The following is a 27,904-nucleotide window of genomic DNA, read 5'->3' as shown; positions in this document are numbered from 1 at the left end:
CTGAGGACTTTGTTTGGAAACAAGATAGTTAGCTACATGATTGCCATGTTCACTGGGGGGGATGAACTTGAAGGTAATGATGACCTTTATGCAGTTAGATATTCATAGATCATTTAAAGTAAGTTGCAAACTTTGAGTAATTACAACGGGTGGTTTGATTGATATGCCACATAGGGGATTCCAATTCCTAAATATAGATATGTTAGATTGCTTTATCTCTAATGATGCTGCTAAGCTCAGTCCAGTTTCAAATCTCAACATTCACCGGGTATCTCTCTTTGGGACAGCTTTTGATGAGACTCACAGTTCTGTATATTTGTGCCTACTGCCTAATGCTTATTGGTCTTCTAGAGATAACTTAAATATTTTCTGCATGCGTGTTGCATAGTCTTGCTTCAATAGAGTGAGATCCATGTTCTGAAGGTTACAAAGACGAATTTAAAATTTTTGCAAGTAACTAGGCATTGATCAGCTGGGAACTGAGAAGTATAGATAAAATGTGCAAGAAGCTCAAGAATGGCTTGTAGGATATGCCTTCACATACTTGTATATTTTCATGTTAGCAGCGATGAAATGATGATGAGGATGAGTATGATACAATGGCTCGGTTGGAAGAGCTCGAATAGATAAAGAAGGAAAGGGCATAGGAGAAGCTTCGGAAGGTAAGTCAATTCACTTTAGGGACTTGTAATGAATCGAGTAGATTTCAAACGGGAACAAAAAAATTTATAGGTTCTAACAGGGTACCCGGAACCTGTGGTATAATAGAAATTCCGATTCCAGGATTCAACAAGGTAGGATTCGGTTCCAAAATCTTGGAACCGGTCCCTTATAGGATAGGGTCCGGATATCATGAAAAAAAACAAAGTACCCATAACCGATCACCTCTACTTGGAGTAATAAGAGGAATGGAGATGGGAGAGTACGAGAGATATTAGACTGAGCTCTCGTTACTTTAGAGTGGCGAAGAGACTTTCCAAGAATGCAGGTAATTCATGAGAATGTTGTGTGTTCAGATCACAGCCCTTCAGTGATCAATACCAACAAATGTGATATAAAAGGAAAGAAACAATTCAAATTTGAATGCTAATGGACATTGATAGAAGAATGTGTCGATGTATTCAAGAGCTCGCGGGAGTCAAAGGAGAAGACATCTTCTAGAGCGAAGTAAAAGGAGTTTCCATAATAATCAGATTCTTCTTAAGCACTAAGTAGAGAGGTTGTAGGAAATTCAATCCCCAGACAATGAGAATTACAACAAGAATGAAGAGGAAGAGGCAATCGGCTTGCTGAATGAAACATGGGTGAAGAAGGAGATGTATTGGCATTAGCGATCAAGAGTCAATTGGATCAATTAAGAATACAAGTTTTTTCCACTAGAGTACACTATCGAGGCGAGCCAAGAACAAGATTTTAAAGATAAGAAGTAACAATGGAGAATGGATGGAGGAGGAGAAATTGATGATGGATCACTGTCGGGATCACTTCCAAAAGCTGTATATGATGTGCCATAAGAGTTAGCCTAAGACACTACCAACTTTGTTTCGGGACCAATCACCGGATTAATGGCTTGGAAACTCGATGCAGTAAGGGCGAGATGTATGACCATACTCCAGTACCTTAAAGAAGGTGATATTACATTGGAGTCACCTGGATTTAGCCTCCTAATGACAGCTACAAGGGGTTTGGATGAGTTTTGGTTGTTGTGAAGACTTTTGGGACCACATGAAGACTTTTTATGCAACTGAAGACTTTTAAGATAAGAAAGAACAATGGAGAATGGATGGAAGAGGAGAAATTGATGATGAATCATTGTCGGATCACTTCAAAAGCTGTATATGATGTGCCACAAGAATTATCCCAAGATATTACCAACTTTGTTTCAGGACCAATCACCCGATCAATGGCTCGGAAACTTGCAGCAAGGGCGGAACCTATGACCATACTCTAATACCTTAAAGAAGGTGATATTACACTGCAGTCACCTTGATTTAGCCTCCTAATGACAGCTACAAGGGGTTTTGGATGAGTTTTGGTAGTTGAAAAGACTTTTGGGACCACATGAAGACTTTTTATGTAGTTGAAGACTTTTGTGCTTTTTCTTTCATGTGGTTGGGGACTAAATATCTATACTAGGCTTTAACTCTAATTACTTTCATTGGTGCATGAGCTATATAAGCTCTTTTTTAAATATGTAAGATCAAATATGATGTTGAATGAATTTGCCTTGTGCATTTCTCATTTTCTTCTTATCTAAACAATTCCTTTGTTTAGTGGCTAAAACCCCGATTCTTATCGTCTATCTTTGAACCTCGTAAATCAAAGTGGCTGATTATTGTTTGTGGCGAGTTATCTTATCAAGCGAGGCTAGTTGTCCCTACCATTTACCTTTCTTTCCTTATTCACTTTTGGTTCGACATCCCATCATTTGTGCCGAAGCACATCAATATAGCTCAAGAGGAAGTAGAGATTACAATGATGTCCTATGCTATGTAAAGAAAGTTATATCTGCACAGATGAGCCAAGAGCTCGTGAGGGATATCACTAGCAAACAAGCTATGTTCCAGCTGGGACCTTTGAAAGCATCGAGCCTAGATGGTTTCTCTGGCATATTCTTTCAGAAGTATTGGTAAGTTGTCAGGTCTATGATCACTATGACAGTCTGTCATTATTTGATCTCAGGCCAAATCCCCTGAGACATTAATAAAAAAAATAGTGTTAATTCCCATGGTGTCCATTCCTTAATTTATATCCCAATTTCGCACTATCAGTCTTTGAAATTTTATTTATAACATTATATCCAAAATCCTAGTGAATAGGCTCAAGTTCTTCCTTCCATCAACCATATCCCTTTTTCAGAGTGCATTAGATGCAGGATGACAAGTTCAGGATATCACCATAGTGGCACACGAGGCTTTTCACCATATGAAACTGAGAAAGAGAGGTAAGAAAGGAGTTGAGAGTTAATTTGAAAAATAGAATAGAAAAGTATGAATTTATAAGATATTGAGTTTCACAACCTACCAGGTTTAGTTTTCGGGTTGGAGACGAGTCTAATTGCTTATTGGCCTGGTGAAATTTTACATGGTATCAGAGCACAAGTTATGCATATATGCCCACACGCGTATGGTCAGTTGTCGAAGGCGGGTGTTTACTGGAGGCGCACTGTTGGCTACACTCGAATATACTGGGCTTGGTATGGGCCCAAGTTACGTGTATGTGGGCCTATGTGTGTATGGTCAGTTATTGAAGGCAGGTGTTTATACGAGGTGCACTGTTGGCTGCACTCGGAACATTAGGCCTGGTATGGCGTGGGCGTATACGCGTAACTTGGTCTCCGATACCATGTAAAATTTTATTAGGCTTATAAGCGATTGGACCCATGTCTGATCCAAAAGCTAGAGCTGGTAGGTTAGGAAACCCAAACTCTTATAAACTCATACTTTTTTACTCAATTTTTTCGTGTGGGATTATACAGACTTGTAGACTAGACATGCTATACAGAGATCTTTCGGGGGTCGTAGTCTCATGCTTCTACGATCAGCTTTAGGGTTGTTCATTCGATTCTAGGTCCCAGCCTAGGATTCTTTTTTTCGGCTATCTCTAGTTGAGACCCATCATCGAGGAGGCATTCCCCGAGTTGAGACTTTTGGGCGAAAACTCATCCTTTTTTGCTACCACCAGCCGAGACTCACTCTTACGAATCTTTTAGGTGCCGTTACCATTATTAGCTAGATTAGCTTTCGAGCCATCTTCATAGAAGTATTGGGCTATACATCAAGCACACGTTTGTGAGAACTTAAACGACTTAACCCTCGAAGCTGTGACATTATCTGCAACATTTCCACAATCTCCCAACCAACCTCATCATGCCTTCACTTTCGAGACCCAGTTATCGGCTAATCTTACGGACCCTAGAGATCGTGGTGTAATGCTTTAACCCAGTGAGGACGGTTGGTGGTTTCGCCCTCACTTACACCTTGGGATAGCGTCCTGACACGCTTGACAATCTAACCGCCACGTGGTATCATAATGGGTTAGGCTTCCATGCGCTGATGTAGGCTCACACCACGCCAAGTCTTTTTAATTGTCTCTTTTTAAATGCCCAGCTCATAGTCAGTTCTTGAGAGCAGGTTCTTTAGTTCACGTGGCACGCATAGGTGAAATGTCAAAGCTACACATTGCCACGTGAGGGTCGGTATTGAGAGTTAATCCCATACGGATAAATATAATAGAAAAGTATAAGTTTATAAGAGATTGAGTTTCACAACATGCCAGCTCGAGCATTTGAATTGAAGATTTGTCAAGTTGCTTATAGGCCTAGTAGAATTTTACAAAAGGAGTATGTGCGATAAAGGTGGTTATGAACAAAGCGTACGATAAAGTAGAGTGGGATTTCCTAGAGGATGTTATGAGAGTGAAAGAAGAGAAAATCATGTTGATAAGCAAATACTTACTACTCTTTTGGCTCAGAGGATAGAGAGGGGGTGGGGCGGATCGCCCCATTGAGCCCTACTCCAAAAAAAAATGATTTTTTAAAAAAGGTTAAAAATCACATCATTTTTGGGTCTTATATGATCAACATGGCACTTAACGTGCCAAATAAGCAGATAACAGGCCACATTAGTAGTTTCGGTCTATGACTGGCTTAAAATTTGGATGGAAGGACTAAATTGTGTTTGGCACTTAACGTGCCAAATAAGCAGATAATGGGCCACATTAAAATTTTCGGTCAATAACTTGCTTAAAATTTGGATGCAAGGACTAAATTGTAGAGAGAGAATTTTTCAGGGACCAAGTTTTAAAGAAAGAAAACTTTCGACGACAATGGGGACGCATTCAAGTGTTGATCTTACATTGAAAAGAAGCAAGCAATCCAAAATAAAAAAGAAGATGGCAAGGAGCGGTTCAACAACTGAATAGAAGCAATTCCTCATACGCCATAGATTATCATACAAGAGTGCGAAAATTTCAATTATACGGGAGACAAGGCAGACGGAGTTAATATGAAACTAGACTTGAGCCCAACTCGTTGCGTGGACGCTTGTGATTTTTTTGTTAATTTACCGTAAATAAATAAATAAAATCTTTATGTTTTTATAAGTTATTATGTTTGTGGCGCATATATAGTATTATATATTAATAGATGTAACATTAATTGAGATTATAGATTTGTTATTGTTATATGTTACTCTTTTTTAATAGAAAATTTAAATATATTTGTAATATATTTGTATAGACAGTTTTATTTATTTTTTCATAGAAATTTATTCAGAAACAATATACATAATGCTAAATCCAATACAACTTTCGATATGAATAGTTATATTAAATAATACATATTTCGCGTATCGATATTATAGAAATATGACAATTTGTACATTGTGTAGTAATAGGAATTACATATTTGCAACTTTTATCTTAAAAGTTCCATATCAATATAACATATTGGACATATGATATATGTGTCACTTTGCGGGGCCCAGAAGAGGAGCCCCTGATATGGTCCCCCTCTCGGCGATCATCCAGCTTCTCGGCGTTATTTTTGTAAGGTTTAATTAATTTATTTTATTGTAATTTCTCATTTATCTTTTACATTTTAAATAATTTTAATTTGCAACCACTGATAAATTACCACGTAGGCAAAATTAATGTTGTCAAGTTCACATTAAAAATGTCTTTTTTTTTCAAAAATAAAATATGAAAAAAGAGCATACTAAAAATAAGAAAAGTTAGATGGAAAGTTACGAACGCAAGATAGTTGACACAATTAGTCATCTTTCTATCACTACAATACTAATAAACTTATGCTCACCTCTCACATTTTTTAATTTTTTATTAATTACTTTCGATGAATTATTAAATTAAAGAAGATAAATAAAATGACATTCAATCAGGAGATGAGGAATTGCTTAAAAATCTTATGTGGCATATTCACATCATACGAATGGAGGCTCCTCATTAAATAGACTCGGGGAGCCTACTTTAAATACTTATGATAATAGATTATATGAAAAATGAGATATAGACAAATATATAAAATAAAATACTACTATGAGAATTGAATCATATACATGTCTTATTATGGAATCGAGGAGGAGTATCACTTACATGGAATATCAACGAGTAGACAAATCAACTTGATCGAAGGCTTTCTCCAACTTGAAGGATCGTTTCTCTTTGGGACCAAATTTCAGAAGGGGCCCCACGCTACCCGTAGTCTTGGGGTTGCGAAGTCGGGTTTAATTTTGAAAATGAGATGAGATATGATGATGTAAATGGTTCTCTTATCTTTATTTCTTTATTCGAAATTCTCGACCTTGCCTTTGCTTTTCCAGGCTTTTCTTGTCTCCTCTTCGGCAGCTTCCATGGCAATTCCCCCTAATGGATCCTTTATACCGGAAATCATGCAACTTCAGTGGTACGTAGCTACCATATGTTAATTAAGCAATTAATGCATGATGAGATGGATCGATCGTCCTCCTCTAGGAATTCTTGTTTTCAAGGCCACGTGGAACACGGCAATGAGAGATAATTAATAGATATTAGGTGATATTCATGGTTTACACGATAATATTTTATCTTTTTTATAATAAAATGTAAATAATCAATACATATTACGTAAATAAATAAATATAAGAAAATAAAATAAATACGTACTCTAATCTTTATGAATGTGAACAATATATATATATATATATAGTAAATTTACATTAAATTAACATTGAGAACTTATATACAAATTCATTGAATATGATCAATCAAATAGCACTTGGCAAAAATTCGTTTTACCGGATTTGAAAAGGTAAATACATGAATTTTCATATTTGAAATTAAATTCTCCGAACAGTCCAAAAGACGATTAAGTACGAGCTGAAGGTTTTAAAATAATGTCATCTCGTAAACACTTATTGGCTTCTGTATATTATAATAGATAATAGATAGATTAGGAAGTAAGTTGGAATGCACGCGCCTCACAATGTTATAATAAGGAATTCAATTAATTCTTTTGGTCTAATAATAATTCTTTACATGTTTTTATCAAGAGGTCAATTTAGTCCCGCGACATCAACCGGTAGTGTACCCCTAACTCTACACGAATATCATATAACGTTCGAAAAAATAAATTATACATATGATTTTTATTGGATCATCATCATCATCATCATCATCTCAATAAATGAGCTATTGGTTTTGGGTCAAGCAACAAACAAATAGTTGTTGATTTAGGTTACATCAAATCAATTGAAATGACTTTCTATTGGCGGCGAATCTCCATTACCACGTCAGTCACAATATGGATTTGCATTGACTGGCCGCGTCATGTCAATGATAATACTGTGCAACTACCGATATAAATTAGTTTAAGCGGTTCGACGCTTATTCTCTTTATGTAAGGTTACGATTTTAAATCTTGTGGATAAAAAAAAAATCACATTGAAAGAGTTTTACTCCCTAGTGAATCAATTCGACTCGACGGGATTAGTCGGAGCTCATGGTCTTTCGAATATCAGGCCTCATATCGAAAAAAATATAATATTGAGGAACTAATTAATAATAAAGTGATTGCGATGGAGTAATTAACGATTGTCCCGTCTAAATTATTTTCTTTTTCTTTTTTTTTAATGCAAGCCTAAATGATCTTTTCTTACGGTAAAAATAATATTGAAAATATAGTTTAATTAATGATAGTTTAGAGAAATTTGGTTTCAGGAAGTTTTGTAAATTTCAAAAATAAATGACTCTATATGGATGATCGCGTTTACGCCTCCATGAACTGTGTATTCGTTAATTTTTAATTAAGCATATCGAAGTATTTTTATTATTTTTAATTTTGGTGACGTGGCAAGCGGGTGATATTGCCAGGTGAAGACCACGTCTGATTTCTCCAATGTTTATCCACCACTTGCCTGGTAGAGATATTGTCTTTAATTACTTTCCATTATCTGTTCTTTGTTTCTTGATTGAGGGATTGACAAATTGCATATGGTATACCGTTTATATATATATATATATATATATATCATTGTAATGAATATGGGAAAATAATAATCCTCCAATTCTGCGTGTTGCCAACGTGGACTCCACATCCTTTGACCACTTACTATTTATACGTCACCAGCTTTCACTATTTATACCCTCATCCTGCATCTCACCCTTCTTCACTTCTCTTACACATTCCCATATCACCAAGGCACATTCTCTTCCTTCCTTGAGCAGATATCGAGTTTTTCCTTGCCGGATCACGCGACAATATCTGATCACTAATGGCAAAATCGCCTGAGCAAGAGCATCCCATCAAGGCCTTTGGCTATGCTGCCCGGGAAACCTCAGGCCATCTTGCTCCTTTCAATTTCTCTCGGAGGTACTTTATCGCGCAATGGTCCTTATACCCGATCGAATAGAGATCGGATTTTGATCTCTCATTGCATTCGGTCGATGCGTAAAGGTTTATATTGTTATATATATGGATTGTTATGTTGACTTGTATGGTTGACTTTTTACAGGGCAACGGGAGAAAAGGATGTTACTTTCAAGGTATTATACTGTGGGATATGCCACTCCGACCTCCATAGCATTAGAAATGAATGGGGAGATGCCCTGTATCCTCAGGTGCCCGGGTATGTATTCGAAAATATATATATGTCTTTTGAACTGTTGACACGAGCGTTCTTTTCAAATCCGTGAGTACACATACAGGAGTTCGTTTTATCGATCGAAGCCTAACGATGATGTATACTTTCTATCTTGTAGGCATGAGACTGTGGGGGTGGTGACAGAAGTTGGCTCCAAGGTGACAAAGTTTAAGGTTGGTGACAAGGTTGGTGTTGGCACCTTAGTGGGGTCATGCGGCTCCTGCGATAGCTGTAAGAGTGATTTCGAAAACTACTGCCTTAAATTCATCCCCACCTACAATAGCATATACCATGATGGCACCATGAACTATGGTGGCTACTCCGACATCATGGTAGCGGATGAACACTTCGTAGTTGGGATTCCTGACAATCTGCCGCTCGATGCGGTAGCTCCACTCCTATGTGCTGGGAACACTATCTACAGTCCAATGAAGTACTACGGACTTGATAAGCCCGGGCTTCATATTGCTGTGGTTGGGCTCGGCGGGTTGGGCCACATAGCTGTCAAGTTCGCCAAGGCCATGGGCCTCAAGGTGACCGTCATCGATGTCGACATGGCTAAAAAGCAGGAGGCCGTTGAGCGCCTTGGGGCCGACGATTTCTTCCTCAGTCAAGACCAGGAACAAATGCAGGTACATGAATGACACGACTTCCTAACAATTTACAATCATCATATATATATGTGTATATATATATATTCACAATATCTCTTTTCCCTCCTTTTTAAACTGTGTATGGATGCCTAATTACATTTACTATGAATACAGGCTAGAATAGCAACATTGGACGGTATCATTGATGCAGTCCCGGTAGTTCATCCTCTCCAACCTTTGCTTCTTCTGCTGAAGGCTCACGGCAAGCTAGTTTTGGTCGGTATACCAGACAAGCCGCTTGAGTTACCAGCCTTCCCGTTGCTCAAAGGTATGCCTCTGCTCTTATCGCAAATTATTATTACCTTGAATTTGTATTATCATGAAGTAGACCATATGAGATGTAAGCTAACTATGCAATATGTAATAAATTGCAGGTCGCAAGCTTGTGGGGGGCAGTTTAATGGGCGGGTTGAAGGAGTTGCAGGAGATGCTAAATTTCGCCTCCAAGCACAACATCACTGCGGACATCGAACTCGTTAAGATGGACTATGTAAATACTGCTCTGAAGAGACTTGAAAAAGCGGATGTCAGATACCGATTCGTCATTGACATTGGGAATTCATTGAAGCCTACTGCCTAGGAATATCTGTTGGTTTCCCCTGTTGTTTCACATTCGCTTGTCCTGCGACATTCATAAATTCTGCGTGTTGTTGCACATTGGCTTGTTGATTCAAATTTCTAAAATAAGACTAGTTGTCAATTTCTACATTAATATTTAATGAATGTTCGCCGGATCATATTGTACTTTTTCGATTTGTCTCTGTAGGATTTAATTATGATCTTTGTTAGATCATTAGTCTTCGTATTATTATATCGGGTCACTTATAAGTAAAAGCAATCTTATTAGTCAAGGTTTGGACGAACTGAGTTAATGATACCAATCTGTTAGTGGAATGTGCTTAGATCTTCATTCTACAGGTCACTTTCACCTTTCTTCTTGAAAAGATTCTTCTCATATTTTTTTCGGAAAGGTGTAAAGATTCTTCATTCTTATACTTTACCTGCTTGTATACGGCGATGAAAGGTCAATTTTTTCTCGCATTAACTATTGACGTAACTCTGAACTAATTAATGAACTTAATTACGTCAATTATCAATTATAATATATGAAAATCTATCAAAAAATTATAATATATAAAAGTTCGGATCGGATGAAAAAGTGCCACATAAATAGAATTACAAACTTGTTCCCAATTCTAGTCCCCATCTTGTGTCCTCTCAAAGTACCAATGGTGTATATTTCCATGGAATGCATAGGGACACACACGTGAGATTCTTTCTTCTCTCATTTTTGTTTCTTTTCTCCACAAAGTAACAAATTAAATATTTATTAAAAATATTTTAAAAATTCATACACTGGCAAGTTAAAATCTAAAAAATTCTAACAAAATAACACAACATTAATATAAAATTTCAAACAAAAGTTAAAAAAACTAAAAAAAATAAATATTATTAAGAAAATTTATAAAACAATCCATAAAAGTAACATATTAAAATCTGAAAATTTTTAAAAATACTGAATAATTAGATAGTGATATAAAATTCAAAAAGTAAAAAATATAAATAGAGACTAAATAAATAAATAAATAGTGACATAGTTCACCCTAAAAATAAATAGTAACATAAACTTTAAAAAATGGGTAAAAAAATATAAACTCAAGGAAGACTCAAAACATTTAAATGCAATTTTAAAAATAAAAATAAAGGGCTGAAACAAAAAATATAATAAAACTCTGAAAAATTATCACTGCTCAAGAAATGTTAGCAAATTCGAAATAAATTAAACATAAATTTTAAAAAATAAGCAAATTATTTTTTAAAAAAATTCAAATAACAAAATGAAAAACTAACATATAATTCAGAAAGTCTAAAAAATAAAAAAAATAAAAAGGAGAATTAGAAAAATTAAAGTTTGAATGAAAATTGAGATGAAACATGAAAGGTCAAAATGAAAGCAATTAAATCGAAAAAAATATATTGCAAAATCAACACTATTACATAATACTTTATGGGCATTTAACGACATTACATGATAAAATTCTCAGACAAAATGAAATCTAACATTGCAAATTCAACGTAAACTTGTATTCGAATATCTGAATTCATCGTAAAAGGGAAACAAGCCATAGTTTTTTCAAATTTGCTTGGGTGAAGATATGTTCCAGCATTTTATTTTTTAATATTAATAATTCTCATCCCTTGTGAGACCCGGTATTTGCATACACATATATACATATGCTATATATATATATATATATATATATTATGTAGAAGTTGTTGGAGAAAAAAAAAAAGGGAATGGAGCCATGGGCTCCACGTGGCCCAAATTGTTCCCCTCATTTTCCACCGCCATATTTGTTTCTTTCTTTTCTTCTTTGTTTTTTTTGTCCATTTGTTTATTTCCTTCCTTCCTTGCCCTGTTTTTCTCTGCTGGGGGAGTCGATGAAAAAGAAACAGAGGAGGGAATAGGGAGATAGAGAGAGCAAGGAAAAAAAAAGGTGAGCCTTGTCCATTCCGAGCTCTGCTGCTTATACTTGGTCTGAGTTGCACTTCAATTTTTTTGCTCGATTCGGGATAGTTGGCTTAGGCTCGATACCTCGTTGTCATATTGATATACGGGTGAGTTGTAGAATTGACTCTTGATAGAATTGAGTATATGTAGCATGATTATGGTGATTTGAAATTGAGTTTGAGATAGCAGCTGGGATGGATGATAATTCATTAATCGGTTTGTGTTTGTTTATTCAATTTCTATGGCTGGTAGTGGGGCTTGAGATATAGGCTGAATGGTATATCAATTATTTGTTTGATTTGGGGTCATTTGGAGTGATTTTGAAGGCTTGAGGCCGAGATTGAGATATGGAATGAGATGCATGATTTTTCATTAATCGATTTAAGCATGTCTAGCTTGATTTTGGAGATATAATGAGGAATTTTTGTCGTCGGCTGAATTGCTTGGTACTAAATTCTTTTCTTCCACTTTCTTGCATTCAATTGGATTGACAAAGTTCAAGGGTGTATTTAGTTATGGTTCTTGAGTCGTAAACTAATGAACAAGGAAGCTAAATTATATGGGTTTTATAGCTGGAATTGTTTTTCTTTTCGTGGTTCAGCTATTCTATTAGTTCGTAAAAGTAGAATTTCCTTTTCTTATTGGTTACCGCTCTACCAGTAACTGATTCAATGCTGTCTTCTTCTTTTTTTATTATTGATGCTTAAATGGCCAAGGGAGCTTTAAATTGCCTTGTTCTAGAAGTTTGGGTAAATGTTCGTTACAACATATAATTACATATATATTATATATTTCGTGCTATGAAATGCCTTACATACTCGGTTGCCATTTCTTTTAGAGGAATAGGTAATGTACATATTTGAGGAAGTTGGAAGCTAGCTAGCTATTGGAGTTGGCGAAGTAACTGAAGAGTAATGATTGTTATTTAATTTGTATTAGCTAGATATGGTTAGTGACTTCACTTATACAAAATTTGTTGTTGTTAAGTTATTAGAGTTCTAGTATTGCTATTTTAGCTTAGATAAATTATTGTAAATTTTTATAAATAATATTGTGTAGACAATGCTAGGAGATTACGCTTTGCTGCCTTGAGTTTCATGATGTCGGATTTCTTGTATGGAGTATTATCTGGTTGTTGCTATTATTGTGATTGGATATTTTTGGTCTTTTATGAATCTCCCATTTACCTAGAAATTGACAAGAAACAATCAGGTTTGTTTAAATAGGAATTATGGAGATTGTTTAAGTAGTTTTGACATAGATGAGAAATGGACATAATGAATATGATATATATGTATAACTCGGGATGTATTGGAAATAATAAGTCTAAAGAAGATCCTGGGAGGTATTAGAAGCCCTGTAATGGTGTTATGTTAATTATTCTCTAAATTTATGTTTGCAAATCATAGGGATTGAGGAGACTGAATTCTTGTACTCTGAAGGCTCGACCCAGTGAGCTATCTTTTTGGAGTTATCGGTGAGTACTTTCATTCCATTGTGAAATGATACATATATATATATATGTGTATATGTTACGTGAGTACTCTATTCCCTTGTGAAATGATGTATTATAGTTATATAAATTATTTAAGAGGAATATTGTGATAGTTAGGGATTCAGAATCGGTCTTGCTAGGTTGTGTGTATTGATTTGAGAGATATTGCCTTTTATGTTTTATTTTGATTTGAGATATGCAGTGTGATTGTGTATGCTGATTGAATATAAGATGTGTCATGATAATATACTTTCATTGTAATGTGATTGAGATTGTGCTGGTGTATAGTGATATATGAGGTGAGCTGGCATGGTTGCAATTATTTATGCTTATGATTGCTGTTTGATTATAGCCATGGGACCGCTGATCCGGCGGGATACAAAATGGACGTCTAGACCGCTGATCCGGCGGGATACAAAAAGAGATGTCTAGACCGCTGATCCGGCAGGATACAAAAAAGGGACGCTTAGATCGCTGATCCGGCGGGATACAAAAAGGGATGCCTAGACCGCTGATCCGGCGGGATATAAAAAAGGGACGCTTAGACCGCTGATTCGGCAGGATATAAAAATGGATGCCTAGACCGCTGATCTGGCGGGATATAAAATGGACGCCTAGACTCCTACTGCCGGAGGATAATGGGCAGCCCCCGCTTATGAGATATGGATATTGAGAGTTGAGGATGATATGAATGAGATGTGCGGGGTCACGGTACCGTCATAACTCTGTTGCGAGGAAATGCAACCCTATGGCTATAGTGATTGATTGTGTTGTATATTGTTTGCCTAGTATGATTGTTGGAGATGTGATGATTATTGAGATTGCTGAAGATGTGATGATTCCTGAAATTGTCTAAAATTAGTTTGTGAAAGTCGTGTTGTTGCTAAAGTTGGATATGTCAAGTCATTGTGTTGTGAGTTGCTATGGATTGCTAATGAATGGATATTTGATGTTTATGTGATATTGGATATTAGAGAAATGGTTGGAAGAGTTGCGTGTATTTGTTAGTAGAACTTAAATTTAGTTATTATATTGAATATGACTATTAATATAGTTTGTATTTATATATATACCGTATATGTGTGCGATGAGTTGATAGTTGAACTGGATGTGATTTTATTAATTATTTGAATATTAGGTTGTTTGCAATTAAATATTTATTTAATAATAATTCATTTTGCTTTGAAATATATACTATTGAGATGCAGCTCACACCCAGTATATATTTTTCCAATAAGCTTCTAGCTGCGCGGAAGAGTCACTTTTTTGATATCGGGGATTAGCTCAGAGAACTAGGTAGGGACCTTAGTTATTTGATAGATATTCTTTTTGTATAGAATGTATTTGAATATGTTACGACCTGAAATTTTTGTTTAGTTTTGGTTTAGTGATTGGTTGAGAAAAGAGAATTACTCTCTTTTGAGATGTGTGTATATATATATATATATATATATATTAGAAGCTTGCTGGATTGGTTTTGTATTTTTGGTGGTCTTATGGAAAGCATGTTTTATATAACTAGTTTATGTGGTAAAAGATATCGAAGAAATATATGGGAAATTCTGTCAAAATTTCGGGTCGTGACAATTTTGGTATCAGAGCAAAGGTTAGGAGATTCTGTAGACTTAAATGCTTATTAAACATTTGAGTTATTTATGGTTTGGATTTGCTAATGAATAAGCATGGGCTTAGGTGTGTTTGTTGAAATTTACACATACACTGCACAATAAGGAAATTGATATTAAGCAGTTGCAGATTGGAAACACCATTAAATAATCAGGTTTTGCATATCAGGTATTATAGCAGTTCTTGTAATTCTTTGAATATACATACATACATATATATATATACACTACGTTTATTCTGTCGGAATATCGTTTATGTCACCGATTGAATTCAATATATGTGTCATGTTTGTAATCTACTTCTTTCCTTGGGCAGTTAATTGTGATTTCTTTGTTTAGTTGCTCCGTTAGTTATTCGATTAGTTTCGGTCTTATTTGCTCGATTTAATTATTAGTAATTTTAATTATTTTACTAACATATTAGTAAGATTTTCCAAAGGTTGATGCTATTTAATTTCTTTGTGTTTGGTTAAGGAATAAGCTTGGAACTTAAGTATACTTTTCGAAATCTATCTATATAATTACTATAATAAGAATTGGGTTGAGGGAAGCACCTTAAGTTCCCCATTGGTTAAGTTTCTCATGGAAATCAGCGTCACGAGCTCCAAACAAGTTTTGAAATAAGTTAAGTATCAGAGTCGATATGTGTTTCAGCTAAGCATATATGATTTCACGAGTATTCCTTATAGATCAGGTTCAGAGGTAATTTTTTCAAGAAGTTATTGCGACTTTTGAGCATACATATTGGATTTATTTCAGTGGAATATTTCTTGGACTATCAATTAACCAATGTTGTCTGTCAACCTACGTTCTTCGATTCTACCAAGTGGCGATTCCAGTTTAATTTCTCCTTTATATTTGCAACCAGTCATGGTTTATGTTGCTGTGAGAATGATCGGACAAGATCGAGAAAGTTGTTGCTCTGCTTAGGGAACAAGATCTTACTTGACTTTCATCATTGATCTTGGAATCCTATTATTGCTTAGCTTCATATTTTTAGTCTGGCATCATCATGTGAGTTCAGCATGGGTTTTTGGTATTCTAAATTACTGCTATCAGCATCCTACTTTGGCATGGATAATCATTCCACAGGAAAGCTATCAGATTGAGATTGACCAATTTTCAATATTGGAAATTCATATTAAGTTTATATTGGATCAAGGCTGCGTCCACTGTATGACAGGTGTCGTGAAATTTATAATTGATTTCACATCTGTGATGGTATATCTCAGACTTCTAATGTGTCAGAGCAATACAGAGAGAGTGGCAGCGGAACCATGATGCTATAGAGGAATTAATACAAAAGCTACTTGGGGACCTGAGGGTGTAATGAACCTTTATAATCTTTTCTAATTCCTCAAACAAATTTCGAGGACGAAATTTTTATTAGTGGGGAGATTGTGAGACCCGGTATTTGCATACACGTATATACATATGCTCATATATATATATATATATATATATATATATAATGTAGAAGTTGCTGGAGCAAAAAAAAAAAAAAAAGGAATGGAGCCATGGGCTCCACGTGGCCCAAATTGTTCCCCTCATTTTCCACCGCCATATTTGTTTCTTTCTTTTCTTCTTTGTTTTTTTTTTCATTTGTTTATTCCCTTCCTTCCTTGCCCTGTTTTTCTCTGCTGGGGGAGTCGATGAAAAAGAAACAGAGGAGGGAGATAGGGAGATAGAGAGAGCAAGGAAAAAAAAAGGTGAGCCTTATCCATTCCGAGCTCTGCTGCTTGTACTTGGTCTGAGTTGCACTTCAATTTTTTTGCTCGATTCGGGATAGTTGGCTTAGGCTCTTGATAGAGGGATTGACAAATTGACTCTTGATAGAATTGAGTATATGTAGCATGATTATGGTGATTTGAAATTGAGTTTGAGATAGCAGCTGGGATGGATGATAATTCATTAATCGGTTTGTGTTTGTTTATTCAATTTCTATGGCTGGTAGTGGGGCTTGAGATATAGGCTGAATGGTATATCTTTCTTGGAGTTATCGGTGAGTACTTTCATTCCATTGTGAAATGATATATATATATGTATATATGTTACGTGAGTACTCTATTCTCTTGTGAAATGATGTATTATAGTTATATAAATTATTTAAGAAGAATATTGTGATAGTTAGGGATTAAGAATCGGTCTTGTTAGGTTGTGTGTATTGATTTGAGAGATATTGTCTTTTATGTTTTATTTTGATTTGAGATATGCAGTGTGATTGTGTATGCTGATTGAATATGAGATGTGTCATGATAATATACTATCATTGTAATGTGATTGGGATTGTGCTGGTGTATAGTGATATATGAGGTGAGATGGCATGGTTGCAATTATTTATGCTTATGATTGTTGTTTGATTATAGCCATGGGACCGCTGATCCGGCGGGATACAAAAGGGACGTCTAAACCGCTGATCCGGCGGGATACAAAAAGGGACGCCTAGGCCGCTGATCCGGCGGGATACAAAAAGGGACGTCCAGACCGCTGATTCGGCTGGATACAAAAGGGGACGCTAGACCGCTGATCCGGCGGGATATAAAAAAGGGACGCCTAGACCGTTGATCCGGTGGGATATAAAAATGGACGCCTATTGGTTTTGGGTCAAGCAACAAACAAATTAGTGGCGGATTTAGGTTACATCAAATCAATTGAAATGACTTTCTATTGGCGGCGAATCTCCGTTACCACGTCAGTCACAATATGGATTTGCATTGACTGGCCGCGTCATGTCAATGATAATACTGTGCAACTACCGATATAAATTAGTCAAGCGGTTCGACGCTTATTCTCTTTATGCAAGGTTACGGATTTAAATCTTGTAGATAAAAATAATTCACATTGAAAGAGTTTTACTTCCTAGTGGATTAATTCCACTCGACGGGATTAGTCGGAACTCATGGTCTTTCGAATATCAGGCCTCATATCGAAAAAAATATAATATTGAGGAACTAATTAATAATAAAGTGATTGCGATGGAGTAATTAACGATTGTCCCGTCTAAATGATTTTCTTTTTCTTTTTTTTTAAATGCAAGCCTAAATGATCTTTTCTTTCGGTAAAAATAATATTGAAAATATAGTTTAATTAATGATAGTTTAGAGAAATTTGGTTTCAGGAAGTTTTGTAAATTTCAAAAATAAATGACTCTATATGGATGATCGCGTTTACGCCTCCATGAACTGTGTATTCGTTAATTTTTAATTAAGCATATCGAAGTATTTTTATTATTTTTAATTTTGGTGACGTGGCAAGCGGGTGATATTGCCAGGTGAAGACCACGTCTGATTTCTCCAATGTTTATCCACCACTTGCCTGGTAGAGATATTGTCTTTAATTACTTTCCATTATCTGTTCTTTGTTTCTTGATTGAGGGATTGACAAATTGCATATGGTATACCGTTTATATATATATATATCATTGTAATGAATATGGGAAAATAATAATCCTCCAATTCTGCGTGTTGCCAACGTGGACTCCACATCCTTTGACCACTTACTATTTATACGGTCACCAGCTTTCACTATTTATACCCTCATCCTGCATCTCACCCTTCTTCACTTCTCTTACACATTCCCATATCACCAAGGCACATTCTCTTCCTTCCTTGAGCAGATATCGAGTTTTTCCTTGCCGGATCACGCGACAATATCTGATCACTAATGGCAAAATCGCCTGAGCAAGAGCATCCCATCAAGGCCTTTGGCTATGCTGCCCGGGAAACCTCAGGCCATCTTGCTCCTTTCAATTTCTCTCGGAGGTACTTTATCGCGCAATGGTCCTTATACCCGATCGAATAGAGATCGGATTTTGATCTCTCATTGCATTCGGTCGATGCGTAAAGGTTTATATTGTTATATATATGGATTGTTATGTTGACTTGTATGGTTTACTTTTTACAGGGTAACGGGAGAAAAGGATGTTACCTTCAAGGTATTATACTGTGGGATATGCCACTCCGACCTCCATAGCATTAGAAATGAATGGGGAGATGCCCTGTATCCTCAGGTGCCCGGGTATGTATTCGAAAATATATATGTCTTTTGAACTGTTGACACGAGCGTTCTTTTCAAATCCGTGAGTACATATACAGGAGTTCGTTTTATCGATCGAAGCCTAACGATGATGTATACTTTCTATCTTGTAGGCATGAGACTGTGGGGGTGGTGACAGAAGTTGGCTCCAAGGTGACAAAGTTTAAGGTTGGTGACAAGGTTGGTGTTGGCACCTTAGTGGGGTCATGCGGCTCCTGCGATAGCTGTAAGAGTGATTTCGAAAACTACTGCCTTAAATTCATCCCCACCTACAATAGCATATACCATGATGGCACCATGAACTATGGTGGCTACTCCGACATCATGGTAGCGGATGAACACTTCGTAGTTGGGATTCCTGACAATCTGCCGCTCGATGCGGTAGCTCCACTCCTATGTGCTGGGAACACTATCTACAGTCCAATGAAGTACTACGGACTTGATAAGCCCGGGCTTCATATTGCTGTGGTTGGGCTCGGCGGGTTGGGCCACATAGCTGTCAAGTTCGCCAAGGCCATGGGCCTCAAGGTGACCGTCATCGATGTCGACATGGCTAAAAAGCAGGAGGCCGTTGAGCGCCTTGGGGCCGACGATTTCTTCCTCAGTCAAGACCAGGAACAAATGCAGGTACATGAATGACACGACTTCCTAACAATTTACAATCATCATATATATATGTGTATATATATATATTCACAATATCTCTTTTCCCTCCTTTTTAAACTGTGTATGGATGCCTAATTACATTTACTATGAATACAGGCTAGAATAGCAACATTGGACGGTATCATTGATGCAGTCCCGGTAGTTCATCCTCTCCAACCTTTGCTTCTTCTGCTGAAGGCTCACGGCAAGCTAGTTTTGGTCGGTATACCAGACAAGCCGCTTGAGTTACCAGCCTTCCCGTTGCTCAAAGGTATGCCTCTGCTCTTATCGCAAATTATTATTACCTTGAATTTGTATTATCATGAAGTAGACCATATGAGATGTAAGCTAACTATGCAATATGTAATAAATTGCAGGTCGCAAGCTTGTCGGGGGCAGTTTAATGGGCGGGTTGAAGGAGTTGCAGGAGATGCTAAATTTCGCCTCCAAGCACAACATCACTGCGGACATCGAACTCGTTAAGATGGACTATGTAAATACTGCTCTGAAGAGACTTGAAAAAGCGGATGTCAGATACCGATTCGTCATTGACATTGGGAATTCATTGAAGCCTACTGCCTAGGAATATCTGTTGGTTTCCCCTGTTGTTTCACATTCGCTTGTCCTGCGACATTCATAAATTCTGCGTGTTGTTGCACATTGGCTTGTTGATTCAAATTTCTAAAATAAGACTAGTTGTCAATTTCTACATTAATATTTAATGAATGTTCGCCGGATCATATTGTACTTTTTCGATTTGTCTCTGTAGGATTTAATTATGATCTTTGTTAGATCATTAGTCTTCGTATTATTATATCGGGTCACTTATAAGTAAAAGCAATCTTATTAGTCAAGGTTTGGACGAACTGAGTTAATGATACCAATCTGTTAGTGGAATGTGCTTAGATTTTCATTCTACAGGTCACTTTCACCTTTCTTCTTGAAAAGATTCTTCTCATATTTTTTTCGGAAAGGTGTAAAGATTCTTCATTCTTATACTTTACCTGCTTGTATACGGCGATGAAAGGTCAATTTTTTCTCGCATTAACTATTGACGTAACTCTGAACTAATTAATGAACTTAATTACGTCAATTATCAATTATAATATATGAAAATCTATCAAAAAATTATAATATATAAAAGTTCGGATGTGTAGATGAAAAAGTGCCACATAAATAGAATTACAAATTTGTCAGTGCACATTACATTGACCTTTCACTTTTAGTTCAATGAACTTACACTATATTTTGCTTGTGCATTGATGCATTTTAGTTACATGTCCTTAATGTATAATTAAATTTAGTGAAAAATTATAAATTTTCTCAATAATTTTAAAAAACTCATCGATCTATATGAAATTGTTTCAGTTCAATATAAAACTACAAATACAAGACATAGATTCTTGAATCTTCACTGATTAAGTTGCTTCCTTTCTCCATCTTCCTCCTTTTTTATATTTTAAAATGTTATCTAAAAATCTAAAATACTAAAATATTTTTATATTTGATTTTATGATACTATTTAATGTAACACAAAATTTTGAATTTTACAATCAATATTTCCTGATAAAATGGAGTTATCTATAAAATTTTTGATCCATGAAGTTACAACGAGTATTCTCTAGCAAAGCATAGAGTCGCATATGCATTACGAACATGCCAATCCTATTGGATTTATATTAAAGAATTTTTGTTATTCGCATTTTTACTAGGCTAGATTACATATTTTTTTTGACCAAAAGATTACGTATTTGTTTGCACTAATGATTTCTATTATTTATTAAGTCTACTTGGTAATATATGTTATTTTTAATAATATAGTTTTTCTTCATATTTATTAATTATTGACTTTTGATCCAAAAAAAATAACAACCCGTGGATATTAACTAGTTGCCTTTAATTTGTTACATCTAATGCGATGCCAGTCGCACCCCGTCAAGGAATATGGCCTATAAATATTCATAGAATGATTTTGAATTCTCTATATAAACAGAATAATCCTTGCACAACTAATTTTATTTCTCGCAATTGCAAATTGTAGTGCTTGCTCTATTTATCTCTTTTGCATATTATGAGATGCATTGGTGTCATTTGTCTATTTCTTCTTTTTTCTTTTTTCATTTTTTAGTGTTTGGGATAGCTCTCACAATCTCTTATTTGAATGCAGGTCCCCTGTTCCCAATTCTAGTCCCCATCTTGTGTCCTCTCAAAGTACCAATGGTGTATATTTCCATGGAATGCATAGGGACACACACATGAGATTCTTTCTTCTCTCATTTTTTTTCTTTTCTCCACAAAGTAACAAATTAAATATTTATTAAAAATATTTTAAAAATTCATACACTGGCAAGTTAAAATCTAAAAGATTCTAACAAAATAACACAACATTAATATAAAATTTCAAACAAAAAATAAAAAAAATAAAAAAATAAATATTATTAAGAAAATTTATAAAACAATCCATAAAAGTAACATATTAAAATCTGAAAATTTTTAAAAATACTGAATAATTAGATAGTGATATAAAATTCAAAAAGTAAAAAATATAAATAGAGACTAAATAAATAAATAAATAGTGACATAGTTCACCCTAAAAATAAATAGTAACATAAACTTTAAAAAATGGGTAAAAAAATATAAACTCAAGGAAGATTCAAAACATTTAAATGCAATTTTAAAAATAAAAAAAGGTCTGAAACAAAAAATATAATAAAACTCTGAAAAATTATCACTGCTCAAGAAATGTGAGCAAATTCGAAATAAAATAAACATAAATTTTAAAAAATAAGCAATTTTTAAAAAAATTCAAATAACAAAAGGAAAAACTAACATATAATTCAGAAAGTCTAAAAAAAGAAGAAGGAGAATTAGAAAAATTAAAGTATGATTGAAAATTGAAATGAAAGGTTAAAATGAAAGCAATTAAATCGAAAAAAATATATTGCAAAATCAACACTATTACGGAATACTTTATGGGCATTTAACGACATTACATGATAAAATTCTCAGACAAAATGAAATCTAACATTGCAAATTCAACGTAAACTTGTATTCGAATATCTGAATTCATCGTAAAAGGGAAACAAGCCATAGTTTTTTAAAATTTGCTTTGGTGAAGATATGTTCCAGCATTTTATTTTTTAATATTAATAATTCTCATCCCTACTCCTACGTCCCGGATCCATCCTTCTCAATGCTCTTACGTACCTCCTCCAATGCGTTCTCTTTGGTCTCCAGATGTAAGGGTGTTCCTATACGGGAATTATAATGACAATTAAAAAACAGTACTTCAACATAAACTACTAAATTTAAAAAGAAAAAATCTTTAATACCTGGTCCATATGAAATGTGTTCTTGGACTGATTTGTCATCATCATTGAAGAGCTGATATTGGTGTCACCATTTAAAATTTCAGGAAAAAGTAAATAAATTAAAAATTATAGTAAAAGAATAATACAACAGTGGTTAATTTCTTCGGCTAATGCATAGTTAATAGTGTTCACCTCCATAAAATAAGGTGACAAAGGCATTTTAGTGAAACTAACTGTATCCATGCCGTCATCAATTGAATTAGACAGCTCTTGGTCTCAAATAAAATATTCAATTCATAACAAAGAAACTAGAAAAATTTCACAATTAACATATAAATAAAGAAGTTGGAAAATTTTCATAGTAATTGTTTGTACAAAGATATTAGCTTTTGTATCTTATTGAATTGGGAAGATTGAATCATTTGAGTGGCCCCATTGGTAGCTTCTGGTCTTGAGTTGTTAACAATGTGATCACTTGAATGCTACAAAGATTTGGTAAGAAGCCAATTCAACATATAGAAGTAAAGTTTATATAATATTATAGGAAAATGTCTATAATTTTTTTTCCATAGAAAAATGTCTATCATTTGACCTTACGTACTATCGCGAAGATTGAGTCATTTGGGCGGCTCTATTAGCAAAGGCAGGTCCAGAATTGCAAGCATTATCACTTAAACGCTGCAGTTGATTCTACATAAAGTTATTTGCATATAACATTACTATGCTCTAATAGTAGGACTAAACGAACATAAAACATAACATAATTGCGTACCTTCAGCAATTTTTTTCTTATGTATAGCTCTCTCTAGTGCCCACTTTTTCCTTTGCGGTCCTCTAGTTGTTTCTTTGACTTTTATGCCTCTAATTGTATTATCTCCATTACCATCGAGAACAACCTCATCTTTCTTGGAGGATTTTGTACCTCCACTGCATTCATCAAGCGATAATATCATCAAGCATGCTTCAATATCACTTAGTGTATCCTTGTGATATTGTAAAATGCTTCCTCTATAACTACAAGGGGTTTGGCATAGTAGTTAAGGAGGACCTCAAGTATCCATCAAACTTCGATTTCGAAACCCATTGGAACCACCGGAGTGCTTTTGACGTGATTACAGACTTCGTGCATTGCCAAAGGCTCATGGAGCCCCGGACATTAGTCAGGTGAAGCCTCGACAACCCGGGTTAACAAAGGAAAAAAAAATGCTTCCTCTGTCAATGAAACCTTCATAGCCATATAAACATAAAGTTTGGCCGACACTTGGTAACTATGACCGATATTGACATCCAGATCTTGTGAGAGCGCCAAACTAAAAGCAACAATAGCCCCAACTTTTCATTTTTTTTGGTCCATCTCTTCAAATCCATCTCTTCAAAATGTGCTCATAAGGAACCCTCTTGATATTTCGGAACTAAAAGAACTTTCAACGCATGAGCACATAATACACCTAAAATGAACATACTACAACTTCATTCCACTTTGCAATAGGAGGAATCAAACACAACAATATGAGGGTGAGTCTCACTTGGACGAAGTACTTTATACGTGCTCACTTTTCTTGACTGTTCAACCTCATGCAATTCACAATTCCATGTAAGCCACAGTTCCCAGTGAAAAAACTGGAACACCTCTGGAGTGTATTGTCTCGCTGCATGCTATAATATCTCCACATTTTCATGTAAGAATGACCTACTTTGAGAAGCTCTAAGAGCAACTCTTAACTCTCTGCATAATGTCTATATATCATTAAAATCTATGAAAATAATGAAAGAAGGCAAAAGATTGGAGTTATAGTTGATGTAAGTTTTGATCTGCTTATTCATGCTCTTATTTCTTTGAGTAGAAGACATGTCGGCACAAAATGTTTTTCACCCGTAAACCAATACCCATTTCTCCCTTATTTCGTACAACGTTAGCAACCAGCTATTATCATGAAGCTTAAATATTTCAAGCATCGCATTCCAAGCATCAACAAAATCATCCTCCTCATCATAGTCATACACACAACTACTAAAATCTTTTACAAAACTACTAAATTTCTCAAATACAGAGCTAGGATGGTTTGCTGTGTTTTGGTACATATGCCAGATGAACAAGAATCAAATAACCACTTGAATATACTCTGCTTATGGTGATTCACTCTAGGAAAATGCAAGTGGACTACCATCTTGTTGTTTTCTGTATGTGTTGTCAAGACATACCACATCACCGAAATAATCGTAATCTGACTTCATTCGCCCATCTAACCAAAAAATATATGTGATAAGATCGTCAACATCTACCTGAATAGCATATGCAAAGTTCATATCTTCTGGCTGCTTCTTTTGCGTGTACTCAAGCACTCCACCAATGTCTCCAACTTTCATCGCTTTACTTATCTTTTTTCGTAAGTAATTATTATAATCCTCTGGAATGAAATCAAGGTTTTGAAGCCCACCTACCCTTCTTGACATCAATTATACACTGGCCTTGGGTGCAATTCCTGAACTATCGACTAATTCTACTTAAACTTTTTGCATAGGATTGATAGCTCTTTGAGACCTTAAGAACATGCGCTTGCTGGGAGAATCCAAAACATGAGTATGCTGAGAACGAATTTGATAACTTGAAACTTACCATTGCTTTGTATATGAATATTCATTTGCGCTAAACAATCGAATCTGGTCACTGTTCGAGGACACTTGGACATCGACATCTCCTTTGTCCTTCAGTAGCGTGGCTTAACAAGAACAACAAAACAATCGATCCTTCAGCCGGCCGTGATTATTGTCCTTGTGTGCCTTGCTCCTTCTAATACTAAACCCAACTTTCCTAGCATAGTTGTAAATATCCTATGCTTCCTGTTCACTACCGAACTCCATATCGACTTTTGAGATGTCTTGTGAGACACGGGTTATTTTCTAAGACATGCATATATATACATATATATACATATGCATATTATATACTAAATTTTGTGGCTGGAGAATTTTTTTTTTTAAAAATAAAAATAAAAAAAAGAAAAGAAAAGAAAAGAAAGGAATTGGCATGGACCCCACTTGGTCCAACCTTCTTCCCCCACAACAACCCCTTTTTCCCACCGCCATTGACTTCTTTATCTTCCTTTCTTATTCTGTTTTGGGTTGCTGAGGAAAACGAAAAGAAACAGAGCACAAGAGAGTGAGGGAGAGAAGAAATAGAGTAGAAGAGGGAAGGTGAGAACTCGATCGAGAGTTTGGGCTGGATTACGGTAGAGGAAGAAGGAGCTAAGTTGATAGGACGATAGGGGAGCAAGAATTCGGGGTGACAACAAAAACGAACCCCAGGTATGATGGCTATGCCGACAGTATAGTGGCTGGGAAATTTGAAGTTATTCCAAGGATAGAGTTTAGATTGCAATTGGTTAATTAATGGGCGTGTTAGGTATGTATTGTTGAGCTGATGTTGTTCGATTTTCTTCCTTTTCGTTCTTTTCCTTGAAATTTGGTGGTAACATGGGTTGGAGCAGAATAGAAATAGAATAGAAGGGCTGGCATGTTTATATATATATATATATATATATATAGCTGGACTTGTATGTACGTTTTTCTTTTTTAGTTGATTGCATTTTCATGTTGCGAATTTAATTGAAATGTGCAGTAGGCTCTTTTAACTTTAAGTAGGAAATGGGATGGACATGTTTGTTAAGCTTGCATTTGTTTTGACAGTTGTTACGTTGTGGAGATTTGGGTATCTTTCGCCGTGTATATGTACACATGTAAACAGATGTATACCTCCTGTTCTTGACTTTTGTTTTATATATATACTGGTATGTCATTTCTTCTCAAGAGCCGGTTTGCTGCCTTGTACTAACATTGATTGGATTGAGATTTTCCATTTTTGGTGTGAATTATCCTTATTAAGTTGTATTTCATCATGAGAAATCCATGGCTAGATTAAGTTGAAAATAATAAGCATATGTATATTTATTTATTTATGTTGGATGTTCTAATTATGCTTGAACATTAATAGGGGCTGAGGAGACCGAGAATATACAACCGGAAAGCTCAACTCGTTGAGTTATGTTTGGGGGGATCTTTGTGAGTATTTTTATTCCACTATAGAATGAAACTAAATCTTAAATTAATTATATGAATGCTTGCTTGATTGAAATAAGTTGAATGAAGATAGTATCAGGATTTCAAGGAGTTGTTATAAATGAATTCGGTTGATTGCGATGTGGTGAAATTATTGTTTGTAGCCATGGGACCGCTGATCCGGCGGGATATAAACAGGGACGCCTAGACCGCTGATCCGGCGGGATACAAAAAGGGACGCCTAGACCGCTGATCCGGCGGGATACAAAAAGGGACGCCTAGACCGCTGATCCGGCGGGATATAAAAATGGACGCCTAGACCGCTGATCCGGCGGGATACAAAATGGACGCCTAGACTCCTACTGCCGGAGGATAAAAGGCAGCCCCCGCTTATGAGAAATGAAATGAGGAGTTTGTGGATATGAATGCGGGGTCACGGTACCGTCGTAATTCTGTCGCAAGGATTGCGACCCTATGGCTACTATTGCTTGTTGCTTAGAATGATTGTTTGAAGTATGTGATATTAAATGGGTCGATAAGAGAAATGTTTCAAGTTGGAAAGTAGATACATATACCACTAGAAGTTTTAAAATAGATAATATTACTATAACAGTGCTGTGAATGCATAAATAAGATTAATACTTCATTTTATTGTGGAATTTCATACTCACTGAGATGCAGCTCACCCCCTGCATATATTTTTCCAGATGAGCTAGGAGCCAGACTAACCGCACAGGATATCTTTTTGGACAACGGGGATCAGTGCGGAGGATCTTTTTGCAGTAGGGCCCACTCCTAGTATAAGTAGTAAGTTCTTGTAGAATGTTATGATTAAGTTACGACCTGAAACTTTTGTTTAGTTGGGTTAGTGATATGGTTGTGGAAAGTACTCTCTTGAGAGTTATATATATATATCAGAACCGGCTGAATTGGTTA

At 35.6% G+C, this 27,904-nt stretch overlaps 2 protein-coding genes and 2 long non-coding RNA genes across 6 annotated transcripts; all 4 read left to right on the top strand.

Moving 5' to 3' along the window:
- The first annotated feature begins 8,145 nt into the window (after positions 1–8,145).
- Positions 8,146–10,140, top strand: LOC116210569 (8-hydroxygeraniol dehydrogenase-like). The gene is made up of 5 exons (XM_031544474.1): positions 8,146–8,365; positions 8,508–8,621; positions 8,755–9,268; positions 9,404–9,557; positions 9,664–10,140. Exons 1-5 carry the CDS (start codon positions 8,268–8,270, stop codon positions 9,867–9,869), a joined length of 1,086 nt encoding a protein of 361 aa, XP_031400334.1. The 5' UTR covers positions 8,146–8,267; the 3' UTR covers positions 9,870–10,140.
- A 1,620-nt stretch (positions 10,141–11,760) lies between these two features.
- On the top strand, positions 11,761–14,280 carry LOC116211365. The gene is made up of 3 exons (XR_004157650.1): positions 11,761–11,908; positions 13,211–13,278; positions 13,649–14,280. It is a non-coding gene; the product is annotated as an uncharacterized LOC116211365 (long non-coding RNA).
- A 294-nt stretch (positions 14,281–14,574) lies between these two features.
- LOC116211363 (8-hydroxygeraniol dehydrogenase-like) lies at positions 14,575–20,392 on the top strand. 3 transcript variants are annotated; one of them, XM_031545718.1, is made up of 6 exons: positions 14,575–14,592; positions 18,538–18,682; positions 18,825–18,938; positions 19,070–19,583; positions 19,719–19,872; positions 19,979–20,392. In XM_031545718.1, the coding sequence occupies exons 2-6, from the start codon at positions 18,585–18,587 to the stop codon at positions 20,182–20,184; spliced, it is 1,086 nt and encodes a 361-aa protein (XP_031401578.1). In that variant the 5' UTR covers positions 14,575–14,592; positions 18,538–18,584; the 3' UTR covers positions 20,185–20,392. The 3 variants fall into 3 exon arrangements, with proteins under 3 accessions (XP_031401578.1, XP_031401575.1, XP_031401576.1); XM_031545715.1 differs by lacking the exon at positions 14,575–14,592 and adding an exon at positions 16,528–16,630; XM_031545716.1 differs by lacking the exon at positions 14,575–14,592 and adding an exon at positions 16,874–16,923.
- Positions 20,393–26,067: 5,675 nt separating this feature from the next.
- LOC116211366 lies at positions 26,068–27,904 on the top strand. Its single transcript, XR_004157651.1, has 3 exons — positions 26,068–26,218; positions 26,904–26,971; positions 27,676–27,904. It is a non-coding gene; the product is annotated as an uncharacterized LOC116211366 (long non-coding RNA).

Source organism: Punica granatum, chromosome 6 (genome assembly GCF_007655135.1).
Source record: "Punica granatum isolate Tunisia-2019 chromosome 6, ASM765513v2, whole genome shotgun sequence".
Classification (NCBI taxonomy): Eukaryota; Viridiplantae; Streptophyta; class Magnoliopsida; order Myrtales; family Lythraceae; genus Punica; species Punica granatum.
Note: the sequence above shows the minus strand (reverse complement) of the source record. Positions and strands in the feature narration are given on the sequence as shown.

Coding starts and splice junctions, on each gene's coding strand:
- LOC116210569 (XM_031544474.1), top strand. CDS start 8,268: ATGGCAAAATCGCCTGAGCAAGAGCATCCCATCAAGGCCTTTGGCTAT. Junction 8,366..8,507: donor CCTTTCAATTTCTCTCGGAG/GTACTTTATCGC, acceptor GACTTTTTACAG/GGCAACGGGAGAAAAGGATG. Junction 8,622..8,754: donor CTGTATCCTCAGGTGCCCGG/GTATGTATTCGA, acceptor TCTATCTTGTAG/GCATGAGACTGTGGGGGTGG.
- LOC116211363 (XM_031545718.1), top strand. CDS start 18,585: ATGGCAAAATCGCCTGAGCAAGAGCATCCCATCAAGGCCTTTGGCTAT. Junction 18,939..19,069: donor CTGTATCCTCAGGTGCCCGG/GTATGTATTCGA, acceptor TCTATCTTGTAG/GCATGAGACTGTGGGGGTGG. Junction 19,584..19,718: donor AAGACCAGGAACAAATGCAG/GTACATGAATGA, acceptor CTATGAATACAG/GCTAGAATAGCAACATTGGA.